Source organism: Mauremys mutica, chromosome 20 (genome assembly GCF_020497125.1).
Source record: "Mauremys mutica isolate MM-2020 ecotype Southern chromosome 20, ASM2049712v1, whole genome shotgun sequence".
NCBI lineage: Eukaryota > Metazoa > Chordata > Testudines > Geoemydidae > Mauremys > Mauremys mutica.
The window spans coordinates 12,073,820-12,087,035 of NC_059091.1; the positions used below are offsets into that span (position 1 = coordinate 12,073,820).

General features: G+C 49.4%; 1 protein-coding gene across 1 annotated transcript in view; it reads right to left on the reverse strand.

Annotated features, from left to right (window-relative positions):
- Positions 1-12,589, reverse strand: part of LOC123353778 (complement C3-like) — a 77,126-nt gene extending 64,537 nt beyond the window's left edge. The window contains exons 1-7 of the mRNA XM_044995187.1: positions 12,461-12,589; positions 7,668-7,860; positions 4,962-5,124; positions 4,277-4,347; positions 3,219-3,313; positions 1,492-1,574; positions 1,241-1,331 (exon numbers count right to left, since the gene is read on the reverse strand). Coding sequence (XP_044851122.1) covers positions 1,241-1,331; positions 1,492-1,574; positions 3,219-3,313; positions 4,277-4,347; positions 4,962-5,124; positions 7,668-7,860; positions 12,461-12,531 — 767 coding nt within the window. The 5' untranslated portion in view covers positions 12,532-12,589. The remainder of the gene's footprint in view (positions 1-1,240; positions 1,332-1,491; positions 1,575-3,218; positions 3,314-4,276; positions 4,348-4,961; positions 5,125-7,667; positions 7,861-12,460) is intronic.
- Positions 12,590-13,216: the final 627 nt, after the last annotated feature.

Below are 13,216 nucleotides of genomic sequence, written 5' to 3' on the forward strand. Positions count from 1 at the left end.
ATTGTCTGCCATTTATGCACACTGGAGACTTAAGAAATGCATAGGGGAAACTGAAGCACCCACACAATATTCAGTGGAAACATTAAGAACAGTACCACTTCATCACAGTTGCCAAGAAGGCTAGCAGCATTTTGGGCTGAATAATTAGGAGCATTGCCAGCAGATCGAGGGAGGTGATCATTCCCCTCTATTCGACATTGGTGAGGCCTCATCTGGAGTACTGTGTCCAGTTTGGGGCCTCACACTACAGGAAGGATGTAGAAAAATTGGAAAGAGTCCAGCGGAGGGCAACAAAAATGATTAGGGGGCTGGAGCATATGACTTATGAGGAGAAGCTCAGGGAACTGGGATTGTTTAGTCTGCAGAAGAGAAGAATGAGGGGGGATTTGATAGCTGCTTTCAACTACCTGAAAGGGAGTTCCAAAGGGGATGGATCTAAACTGTTCTCAGTGGTACCAGATGACAGAACTAGGAGAAATGGTCTCAAGTTGCAGTGGGGGAGGTTTAGGTTGGAGATTAGGAAAACCTTTTTCACTAGGAGGGTGGTGAAGCACTGGAATGGGTTACCTAGGGAGGTGGTGGAATCTCCTTCCTTAGAGGTTTTTAAGGTCAGGCTTGACAATGCCCAGGCTGGGATAATTTAGTTGGGGATTGGTCCTACTTTGAGCAGAGGACTGGACTAGATGACCTCCAGAGGTCCCTTCCAACCCCGATATTCTATGATTCTATGAAGAGAAGCCATAAGAAAACCTATTGCTGAATATTATGGCCTCATGCCACCATTCTCCTCTATAGGCCCAGCTCCTTGGTCAGTCTATATCTCCCATGATCCACCATGGTAAGAAGAAATGGACCATCATGGCTATGGTGCATTATGGAAGTTCAAGTTCAGCTAGCAAGCCCAGCCCATGGAGAAGAATAGAAGAATGAAGCACTCGAATGGCAACTCTCATGAGGCACCGTGCCAGCATTTCTGAATCACAAGGTTTTTCAGACATTTTTTTTCCATTTTTGAAAACTCGTTTCTGGATGAAAAAAACCAACCCAGAATTTTCCATGGAAAAAGGATGCTGTTCATGAAAAAAAAATATTTAGTGGAAAACATTTCCAAAGTGATGCAAGACTTGGGTTTCTTTCTGCACTAGAACGTGTGGTTGCTACCCCACTCAGCTGATCCTTTCCACCCACTCAAATAAATAAATTAAATATTTTTTTATTTAATTAATAAAAACAGACTCACCTTGCAGTGATAGAAACCCTGAAGTCTTCATTGCCATCGATGTATAAAAACTTCTCAGATGGTTCCAATATGACTTCGAAACTTGGCAACACTGGAAAAACGAGAGGGGAAGAAGAGAACATTGAGCTTGTAGGAGAGGGTGGGTTGCCAGCAAAGCCAAGCTGAATGGAGAGACTGTTCCAAGATGGTGTCAGGACAGTAGAGACAGACCCACTCCCTGAGCTTGGGCCCGGTGGGTGCAGGATTCTTACCATACTCCTTAACATCAAATTGCGCACTGAAGGTCTGCTGAGGGGAGTCTTCATACTTGGCTGTGATCTTCCAGGTTCCCAGACTGGAGGAAGGAAATAAGAAGGAACACTGAATGCACTTAACACACACATTTCGCAAGGCCCACCTGGCTCACTTCTTTCTCCAGTAATTTTATCAGCTCCTGAAGGTAAATCTGAGCCATACATGGAACTCAAGCCATCTTCAGGGAACCCCAGGGAACCTCAGACAAGTCATTTTTTTCTGCACCTTGATGTTTTCATGGACCAGAACTAGAGGCAGGTACTTGGAACAAAATGTCAACCTTTGGCCAGCAAGGTTTGGGAAGTCTGGGTTGAAACTTTGTGGCCAGCACTTGTTTCTACCATCTGTGTGGACCAAAACCCTCAATCTAAACACCCCCAAATGTAAGGAAACTCCGATCCAAACTAAAATCTGGCCCCTCTCTCACCACCTCACTGACATAATTTTCAGAGTAATTGAGCATTCAGAAATCCAACTGAATGGGAGGTATGGTGCTCAGCACTTTTGGAAAACAGGCCAACAGGGCCTAATCCTGCCTTCACGTACTCTGAAATAAATCAGGAGTAATGGCAAGGAAGTCAGTGCAGCTTCATTCTGGTGTCTGTGTAGACTTGGTAAGATTAGTTTTTTATCGATACGTGTCATTGATTTCACTGTGCACACACATACTGACAAAAACACATTTCCATCAATAATATCGAAATTTACAGATAGGCAAAACGAGAAAAATGCACCTTGAGAACTTACTACAGTTTGATTTAAGGCTTTATACTTTGTGTATTTGGATATACGATGTTGACAAATTTGTGTTTTAATGGCTATAAAGCTTGCCCTTTTTTGAATCTCAGTGTCTACTGTCATTAAATAATTATTGTCAGATCCCGCCACCGTTTTCTGGCCCTCCATGTTTTCCCCCACCTGTGAACATTTAAAGTACTAAAACTCAGAATGGGAGACGATAAAAACCCATACTTTAATTTTGCACAACTGAGCATTTGAAGTGATAGAAACTGGAAAAAAAAGGCTTACAAATAAACATGATTATCCATCCAAACTAAAACAAATACAAATCAAATTATGCCAAGACTGGGTATGTGTCAGGAGAGTTTGTTTTCTCCACGTCACTTGGAAATGCCTGTAGGAGACGATCTAGCTGATGGGCCACACACAGTAACTAGCTCAGGGGTTCTCAGACTTTTGAACTGGTGACTCCTTTCACATAACAAGCCTCTGAGTGCGATCCCCCTTATACATTAAAAACACTTTCGTATGTATTTAACACCATTATAAATGCTAGAGGCAAAGTGTTGGAGGGGGAGGGATAGCTCAGTGGTTTGAGCATTGGCCTGTTAAACCCAGGGTTGTGAGTTCAATCCTTGAGGAGGCCACTTAGGGATCTGGGGCAAAAATTGGTTCTGCTAGTGAAGGCAGGGGGCTGGACTCGATGACCTTTCAAGGTCCCTTCCAGTTCTAGGAGATTGGTATATCTCCAATTATAAAAAAAAAAAAAAAAGTGGGGTTTGGGGAGGAGACTGACACCTCATGACCCCCCCATGTAATAATCTCAGACCTGACCCACAGTTTGAGAACCCCTGAACTAGCTCCACATCATCTATTCTGCTTCCCTGCCCAACTTCTGCAAAGCTCTGCTCCATCCAGGCATAGTAACATCAGGGCAATCTACCTGATAATCTCCGGTAAATTGTGGCTCAGGGAGAAGATGCCTGATTTCAAGGGGGCAGAGATGGGAATCTGCTTGACAATAATGGACTCAGGGGTCTGGAAAGGAAACAAGTTAAGAGTTTAGGGAGAAAAATGCTTCCAATTGCTCTTCACAACATCATCTGCCACATTTACATTCCTGGGCCAGTGGAGGGTTCTCCATACTTCCAACAATAGCATGTAACAATCTGGACTCCATTGATTGGTTTGAATTTCTTAACTAGCCAGAGACACTGGAAAAACTGACAAATCTCTCCTAACCTGGCTCAGCGAGGCCAGAAAAGAACTCAAGGAAGCTCCACGGCAGAATCTTCCAGACACCAGGCTTAACCCTGAGCTATCTGCAAACCTTGGAGCTGCCCACAGGGCTGCGTCACTCTGCCAACCACAGCTGGTTATGCTGCTGCTCAGGGCAGAGTGTCAAAGAAAGGGGAAACTGAGTCAAAGAGGAACTGAAGGGACAGATGTGTTCTCTCCACTCCCAGCTGGCTGAAGTGAGGAAAACCCCTGGGGATTATTGCCCAAGGTTTTGCAGCTGATTTACTTTATTTTATGGATGATAAAGCCCAGTGGAAAGGGCCTTAACAGGACTAACACCTGGAGCTATAATCCCAGTTCCTGCCACCAGTTTACATGTCCTTCAAAGGGCTCCTTGCAGTGGCTCCTTGTCTTCAACCTTCCCAGACAACCACCTGCCTGGCTCTTCCCGAAGAACTCCATGCAACTTTCCTTAAGCATTAACACCATTGCAGAACCACGGGTTTTCCCGACGAGAGCTGCCTGGCTGCTGCCCCTGCAAACTTTGTAACCTCCCTAATGACTGGGGGAGAATTTGGACACCAGAGGTTTGCAAGGAGGAGACCTCAGACAATCATTTGCTTTGCTCCCGGCTGTACCATGTTGGGTACACGCAGGGGTTCTATGCAGCCTCCTCAGTCACAATAAATTGCTGCACATTACCCACACAAGTGGCTAAACCCGCCTATCCCCCTATGGGCTCACTCAGAACAGCAACCTCACCTCAAACTCCACGATCACTGTCTTAGAAACCGGTTCCAGTTTGTGACCCACAGTGAAGATCCGGTAGAGGACTGAGAAAATAAAGAGAGAAGAGAGGGACGCCGTTAACCGATTGAAACCAACAGGAGTTTGGTGCCTAACTCCATGGAGGATCTGAGCCATCAGCTCCATCAGGGGTTGTCTCATGATAGCCTCTTTCAACAGTCGGAGATCTCCATAGCTTTTTTCTTTAGGGCATTGTCTTGCTTTTCTTCCCTGTCCCTAAGTACCAGGTGGGAGGGCTTTGTCATTGCAGGGACTTGTCCTGCTCTGAATGGCCTGGGATTAGCAGCACCTATTTCACGCAGGCTTTGGGACGGCCATCAGATGGGGACATGTATCTCGATACAAGATGGAGCAGAACCAGTCACTGTGATTTGAAAAGTTCCATTTCCCATTCTCAATCCCATGGCCCACCCATCTTTCAGTATCTAACACTCAATGGGACATCCCAGCTAGGATGCTGGTGAAGGGTGAAATATTGCAGATTAGTGGTGGCAGAGTCTCTGCTCCAATTCTTCTCTGTCTTCAACTAAACAAGCAAAGCAATATGCACAGGATGGACCCAGCAGCCCTTCTGTAGATATGGCATGACATCAGCAGCTCCCACCCCTTCCCATTAGAAGAGACCAGGGGAAGGAAGTACCTGTAGACCCGGGGGTATAGATGGTTTTATCCGTCTGGATAAAGATGTATCCACTGTGGAAATGGACCAGAACCACTTTCTCCAGGGTTTGCTGAGGGAACACAGCCTTGACCACAACATACTGGTTTTGTCTGGAATCTTTCTTTATGTCTTTGGTGGGAACCTGCATGAGAAGAAGAGCAAGGATGAGTTATTCCTGCTTTTACTCACCACAAGGGATGCTCTATGCAAAAGACCTTTGCAGTGTTAACAACACTTAAGTTATAGAATCATAGAATCATAGAATCTCAGGGTTGGAAGGGACCTCAGGAGGTCATCTAGTCCAACCCCCTGCTCAAAGCAGGACCAAACCCAACTAAATCATCCCAGCCAGGGCTTTGTCAAGCCTGACCTTAAAAACCTCTAAGGAAGGAGATTCCACCACCTCCCTAGGTAACCCATTCCAGTGCTTCACCACCCTACTAGTGAAAAAGTTTTTCCTAATGTCCAACCTAAACCTCCCCCTCTGCAACTTGAGACCATTACTCCTTGTTCTGTCATCTTCTACCACTGAGAACAGTCTACATCCATCCTCTTTGGAACCCCCTTTCAGGTAGTTGAAAGCAGCTATCAAATCCCCCCTCATTCTTCTCTTCTGCAGACTAAACAATCCCAGTTTCCTCAGCCTCTCCTCATAAGTCATGTGCTCCAGCCCCCTAATCATTTTTGTTGCCCTCTTTCCTTATACATGGAAAGAATCCGTAAGAAACCATGGCCTTTTACTAACCCGCTCTACATGCAGTTCCTCCAGCAGCTTACACAGCTGCCATAAGATGGTGGGTCTCCTCACTGGGGAATACCCCAAGTGGAGGGGGATTCCCAGGATGGCACAGTCAGCGTAGGTCACCACCAGTGAGTCAGGCCAGACCATTTGGACAGCCCTGTACCCATTGTCCGGTCACCTCCTGTTATATGGAATGTTTGTTAACCAAAGGGCATCCCATGGGTGCCCTGCTGAAGTCAGTTCTACTGCACTGATGTTCTCCCAACTATTCCTACTGTGCTCCCCTAAAACTGTAACATCTTGGAGACCTTCCCTCTGTCTCTCCAGCTCTCCATTCCTGGCCAGGACTTTGGATCAACTCAAAACGAGAATCCTGCTCCACCAGGGAACCCCACCCAGAAATGATGCTGTGCCCAGCGCAGATTAGGGACAGGATTTGGCAAGCTCTGAGCAAGTTTCCCAGGCAGTGCAAACACAAGCCATAGTGCATATGGTTATGTACCTGACCACAGAACCTTGGTGCATTGAATGAAGAAGCTACCAAGTCAGCTGAGACACAAATAATTCACTTTGACATGTTAACAGGAATTAAGACCAAAGTATTCACCAAAACTCTTGTGACTTGAACCATATCATTGTCCTCTATTTTTGTTTATTTGCAATGGAAAATGCCAAAAAATTATCAAAATCATGTAATTTGCATGTTTTGTTCAGTACAGGTTCTTGTACCGTCCCCACCACTGCAATACCTGAGTATCTCCCAGTCGTGCTCTAAGCAACGGAACTAATATCTGTCCAATGTGGTTTGATGTTAGATTCAGTTTATCTATTTAAGTTATCATATGGCCCCTATTAACATGTTAGTATATTATTACCCAAGTGCCTCAATTTTAATGCATTTACCCTCACAGCATGCCCCTTTCCCTCCCCTGCACAAAATAAAGAAGTGCTGTTATCTATATTTCACAGATGGGGAAACTGAGGCACAGAGCAATTAAGTGACTTACCCAAGGACGCAGAGAATCTATAACACAGCTAGAAATCAAACCCAAGTCTTCTGAGTCCCAGGCTAGCACTCTAACCACTAGACCATCCTTCCTCTCAACTTTTTCTTCTACCTCCTAATTTGGAGCACCTAGGGTGACTAGACAGCAAGTGTGAAAAATCGGGACAGAGGGTGGGGGGTAATAGGAGCCTATATAAGAAAAAGCGCCAAATATCAGGACTGTCTCTATAGAATCCAGAAATCTGGTGACCCTAGGGGCACCTCAGTTTTAAGGTCTCCAACAAGAGACCCCCACAGTGCCTATCTGACTAGTTAGCTATACATCTCCTATGACTAATAGATTTGTATATGTTACGGCCAGAAGGGACCAACATGATCAGCTAGTCTGGCCTACTGTATAACTAGGGCCCAAGGAAATTCATAGTCCATTCTAGTCAATTTCATGGCCCGGAGGTGGAGGTGCATCTGCTGCCCCGCTCTGGAGCTTCCTACAGCCAGGGGAGGTCCCCAGAGGTGAATCTGATCTCCCCCAGAGAGCAGCTGTGCAGGGTAACAGTAAGTCCTGTCCCTCCTCAGCCCTGAAGGGTCTAACAGCTGGAGCCAGGGAAATCGTAGGTGCCCCTGGCTGGGACGCCCCCAGCCCTGCCCCTTCTCCTCCCCTCCAATAGCTAGATTTCACAGAGGAGGTCTGATTTCACGGTGTGTGATGTGTTTTTCACAGCCGTGAATTTGGTAGGGTATAACACAGGCCATAGACTTTCACTCAGCAATTCCAGCTCATAACTTCATGCTGGGCTAGAGTGTCTCTTTTAGAATGACATTCAACCTGGACGGGGTCTGAACATCTCGATATTGCAGAGTTGGGGAGCCAAAATATTAGAGGCTCCTCAAATACCGTTTGTTTCACTGGATGACCTGAGACTGGAGTTTTACCCACCTTTATTACGGCTGTTCCCATCATCCCATTCACAGGGTTGAGGTCGGTTTGGACCTGGTATAAGATGTTTTTCTTAAACGGGAAATCATGCACAATGATTGTAACCGCAATTGGGGCATTGAGACCATGGGCTTCCACCACGACCTTCTCTTCACTCTCCACCCGCAGGACGTTGGGTGTGATCAGGGAGTAGCTGTGAATGGTGAAAAGGTTGATTTGATTATTTCAGTCAGTATTTAAAACCCCACTGACTGCGATTCCCACTTATCCAAGGATGGTTTTATACCAAGCTTGTTACTGCGGTTTACAATTTATTATTTGCTTTACAGCAGCATCTCAAATTCCCAACAGCGACTGAGGCATGGTACAAACAGAGTAAGACAGAGTTCCTGCCCCTAGGGGTATGTCTACACAGCCGCTGGGAGGCGTGACTCCCAGTCTGGATAGACATAGGGCTTGTCTACACTACAGGGTTTTTCTGTCAGTGTAGATAATACACCATCCATTCCTCCATCAACTTAGCCGCATCTACACCGGACGGGGCGGCTCCAGGCCCCAGCACGCCAAGCGCGTGCTTGGGGCGGCAAGCCACGGGGGGCACTCTACCGGTCGCCGCGGGGGCGGCAGGCAGGCTGCCTGCCACGGCTTGCCTGCGGGAGGTCCGCTGGTTCCGCGGCTTCGGCAGACCTCCCACAGGCACGGCTGCGGGAGGTCCACCGAAGCCGCGGGACCAGCGGCCCTCCGCAGGCAAGCCGCCGAACGCAGCCTGCCTGCTGTGCTTGGGGAGTTGAAATGCCTAGAGCCGCCCCTGACGCCAGCAGTTAGGTTGACTTAACTACAGTGCTGCTTAAACCTCTGGGCAATGTAGCTGGGTTGACCTAAATGTTAAATGTTGACCAGGGCATACAGGTGCTAGCTCTGATGGAACTGGTTGCTAAAAATTGCAGCAGGGCCACGGCAGCCGGGGCCCAAAGTGCACTAAGGAAATATTAGTACACATTAACATTGTCCTCACCAACAGTTAGTGTGCAGTGGGGGGTAGATTTACACCTCAGTTTACTGTGAACTAACTCTTCATGGAGACAAGCCCTTCCAAGTCCAGTTGACTTTGCCCCTAAATCACCTAAGCTGTCTGGAAAATCCCCCACCCCAGGCAATGGAGTTAAAGCAAGGTTGCCGTCTTCCTGGCCAAATGCTCGACTGATTACATCACCCACAGTGTTGTGAATTCACAAGGAAATAAGCCTGGAGGGAAATAAAAAGTTTTGCTAAATGTCAGCCAAGTTATCTGTGTGTCACTCCGGTATGAACGCTGATGGACGACTGGACTTGAGTTTTTCATATCTGATAAAATCATAGAATCATAGAATCTCAGGGTTGGAAGGGACCTCAGGAGGTCATCTAGTCCAACCCCCTGCTCAAAGCAGGACCAAACCCAACTAAATCATCCCAGCCAGGGTTTTGTCAAGCCTGACCTTAAAAACCTCTAAGGAAGGAGATTCCACCACCTCCCTAGGTAACCCATTCCAGTTCTTCACCACCCTACTAGTGAAAAAGTTTTTCCTAATGTCCAACCTAAACCTCCCCCTCTGCAACTTGAGACCATTACTCCTTGTTCTGTCATCTTCTACCACTGAGAACAGTCTAGATCCATCCTCTTTGGAACCCCCTTTCAGGTAGTTGAAAGCAGCTATCAAATCCCCCCTCATTCTTCTCTTCTGCAGACTAAACAATCCCAGTTCCCTCAGCCTCACCTCATAAGTCATGTGCTCCAGCCCCCTAATAATTTTTGTTGCCCTCCGCTGGACTCTCTCCAATTTATCCACATCCTTCTTGTGGAGTGGGGCCCAAAACTGGACACAGTACTCCAAATGAGACCTCACCAGTGCTGAATAGAGGGGAATGATCACATCCCTCGATCTGCTGGAAATGCCCCTACTTATACAACCCAAAATGCCATTAGCCTTCTTGGCAACAAGGGCGCACTGTTGACTCATATTCAGCTTTTCATCCACCGTAACCCCTAGGTCCTTTTCTGCAGAACTGCTGCCCAGCCATTCGGTCCCTAGTCTGTAGCAGTGCATGGGATAAAGATCATACACACACACATATGCAAAAAGTTCAGGGCATAATGCACTCCTGTCCCTACTTAAAATTGCTGCGAGTGGATGTGTCCCCTGACCTGATCCTCTGACACTGCTGTTGCCATTTTTCTGAAATGGGGTGCCCCGCTGTACACAGATACAGTAGGGGATGCTCTTCCCTTTAAGTCACTGCTGACCCCAATGCCCCGGCATGGTGCTGGGGGTGCTGCATTGCAACTAGGAAGGTGGTGGCTCAGTAGGGGGCGCTCTCTCCCAACTCTATGCTGATCTTGGTGCCCCAGTTTGATGCTAGTGCTGTACTGGTGGGGGCAGGCCTGGTTTAACCCATGTGTACTCAGTCCCCTTTCGGGGGGGTGGGGGTGTGAACAAAGCCTGCCAGATTATTTTATTTGGCCCATCACAGTCCAGCTTGGGGCAGGTGATCTGATGGTGCCAGGACCAGAATGGGAACAGAGGCCCCACCCCCGCTGGTGTGCTTTGATGACAGCCAGTGGGCTGGAGCAGGGAGCCAGGCCTGCCCCATGGGACAAGAGCCACCATGTGGAGTAACTGTGTGGTGGGTTCACTCTCCAATACCCTCCTAGGTCCTCCCACCCTCTAAGGGTAGGACCCTACCGCCCCGGTCACACACTCCCCCACCATTTCCATAGTGCTCACAGGGCCCCAAATTCTTTAATCTGGCACTGTGGAGGGGCTCAGCAGGGAGCGCTCTCACATGGCAGTCAGTGCTGGCCCCAATACCACAGACTGGCACTAGGGGGCGCTGTGCTCCAGGGAGCAGGGTGGGGGACTCAGAAGGGGGCACTGTCCCCTGGCAGTCAGTGCTGGGCCCAGTGCCCCAGTGCAGCGCTAGGGGGCGCTGTGCTGCAGGGAGCAGGTGGGAGAGCTCAGTAGGGGGCGCTCTCCCCTGGCAATCAGTGCTGACCCCAATACCCCAGTGAGGTGCTGGGGGCGCTGTGCTGCAGGGAGCAGGGTGTGTGGGTCAGTAGAAGGAGCTCTCCCGTCTGAGCCAGTGCTGATCCCAGTGCCCCGTGGGGAGGGCCATACTGTGTCTTCCTGCATTCCACCAAGTGCGATCACATGGTCTGCAGCCAGCGTGTGTGACCCTGTTACGGAGCCCTCTGGAATGTACTGCCCTTTGCACGGCCTGACGCTGCCTAGAGAGGAGCATGCTGTGCTGGGGAGTCGTCGACCATGTTTACTGCTCCGCAAGCAATACCAGGAGCACCTAAGCAGGACCCAGGCTCCATAGGTGAGTTGGGTCATCCTGACAGATCATCTCTCATGCAGCTTCTGGCTTCTCACTGGCTCAGCCAGTCCCTGAGGTAGGATGAACTTTTCAGCAGCCCCCTCCCCCCTGGTTCTGAAGGGGGGCATCCCTTGGAGTTTCCCTCTGTCACCCACTCAGTGTCACGTCCATCGTTTGGCCTTGGCCATAGGGGCAGCACCAAATCAAACCAAACTACCTGTTTCTGCCGCCTCCCTTTTATCGCTGCCACCCCCTGGCACCAAGATCCCTTCCCAGCTTTAGAGCCAAGCACATGGGCTATTGGTCTGGCTCCTGGCTGTTCATCTGGCCACTCCAGCACAGACATGAACAGGCCGGGAGGCGGTAGCAATGCCAGGCAGCCAATCAGTCAGATGGACAATAGAAGCTTAGCCCCGGGGTCACACTCAGAGCACTCACCAGACATAGATCTCACAGCCCTTTACAGACGTAGGTAGGTGTCATGATCCCCCTTTCACAGGTGAGGGAGAGGCCGGCAGAGAAAAGGGGAGGAACTTCCTTAAGGTCACACAGCCAGTCAGTGACTCAGCTGGGAATAGAGCCCAGCAGTTTTGACTCCTAGTCACACCTCCCGGCTCTAACCACTAGACATCTTTGCCCTCCCAGAACCCAGGCATCCCCTGGATATCCCCATTGTGAGAGCGTCAGGTAGAACCAAGGGGTTCTGACTCCCCTTCCCAACTTCTGGTCCCCCAGGCCCATTCCCTCCAACAGCTGGAAATAGAACCCAGGACTCCTGACTCCCAGTGCAGTGCCCAAGTTGTGGACCACTGTTCTTCGGAAGCCCACCAGCCCCTTGGAAGTGAACTGGGTTCTGGTCTGCCTCATGCACCATAAGCAATCCCCTTAGCCAATGGAGTTACTCCAGTGTAACCAACTGCCTGTTGAAGTCAGTGGAGTTACTCCAGGTTTGCACCAGTTTACACTGAAAATAGAATTTAGCCCCACTGGGTGTCTTGCGGATGTAAAAACTGAGCAAGGAGTTCAAGATGTGGCCTATAGAACCTGATTCTGGTCTCTTTTAGGACCTGATCCAAAGCCCACTGAAGCCAAGGGAACGACAACCCCACTGATTTCAGTACATTTCAGAGCGGTGCACCCCAATTGTTTTCAAAGGAGTTACTCCCAGTCTACACCTGGTTCACTTAGATCAAGTGAGGCTCAAAATCCAGTTTATTCTTTAAGAAAAATTCCATCTTCCAAACCCCACAATTAGCCTCGGAACTGAGCGAGGGAGAAGAGGGTTGGACCAGGTGAGGAAGAGAATTTCTGCAGCCTGTTCCCACTCCACACACAGTAGCAGAGAAGAGAGGAAAATTGAGCTTGGTTTCCATTGGCAGCCATGTAACGAACCCAGCTTAATATCCTCATCACCGTGGCAGAAGCGCAGCGGTACTTACAGTTGGCTGTGAGAAACAGCCGGGAAGTAGAAAGCAAACACGGCCACCAGGTAGAGAGCAGAGCCCCCCATGGTGAGGACAGGAGGGTCAGGAGAAGTAGCTCCTCCTGGGCTATTTATCCTCGGAGTTGCCTGTAAGCTGAGCCCTTGTGCAAACCGCTGGGCGGGTTAGTCAGTGAGGGGGAGGAGCCCAGGAACCCTGAAAAGTTCAGAACAAAAGATGTTTTCTTCACTCCCTGGACACAAGAGTTTATTTGTCTTTCTAAGGGGGAGAGTTGGAATTAGGGACCTGAGGCTATGGTTGTGTTTCCTCCGTGCAGGGGCGGCTCCAGACCCCAGCATGCCAAGCGCGTGCTTGGGGCGGCATGCCGCGAGGGGCGCTCTGCCGGTCGCCGGGACGGCGGTGGGTGGCTCTGGTGGACCTCCCACAGGCGTGCCTGTGGGAGGTCCACCGGAGCCGCCCGTCGCCCTCCCGGCAGGAGCAGCGGAGCCGCGAGATCAGTGACTGGCAGAGCACCTCCCGCGGCATGCCGCCCTGCCTGGGGCGGCAAAATGTTTAGAGCCATCCCTGCCTCCATGCCAAGGTGCTAGCCACACATCAGAATGGTGAGGCTCTGATAAATACCGCAGTTTAGGCCTAGCATGGAGAAGCGGGGCTGGAAGTCAGAACTCCTGGCTTCTGCTCCCAGCTGTGAATGAGGAATAGGTTCAAGTGGATTAAAGCAGGGGGGACTGGGAGTCAGGATGCTTGGATTAT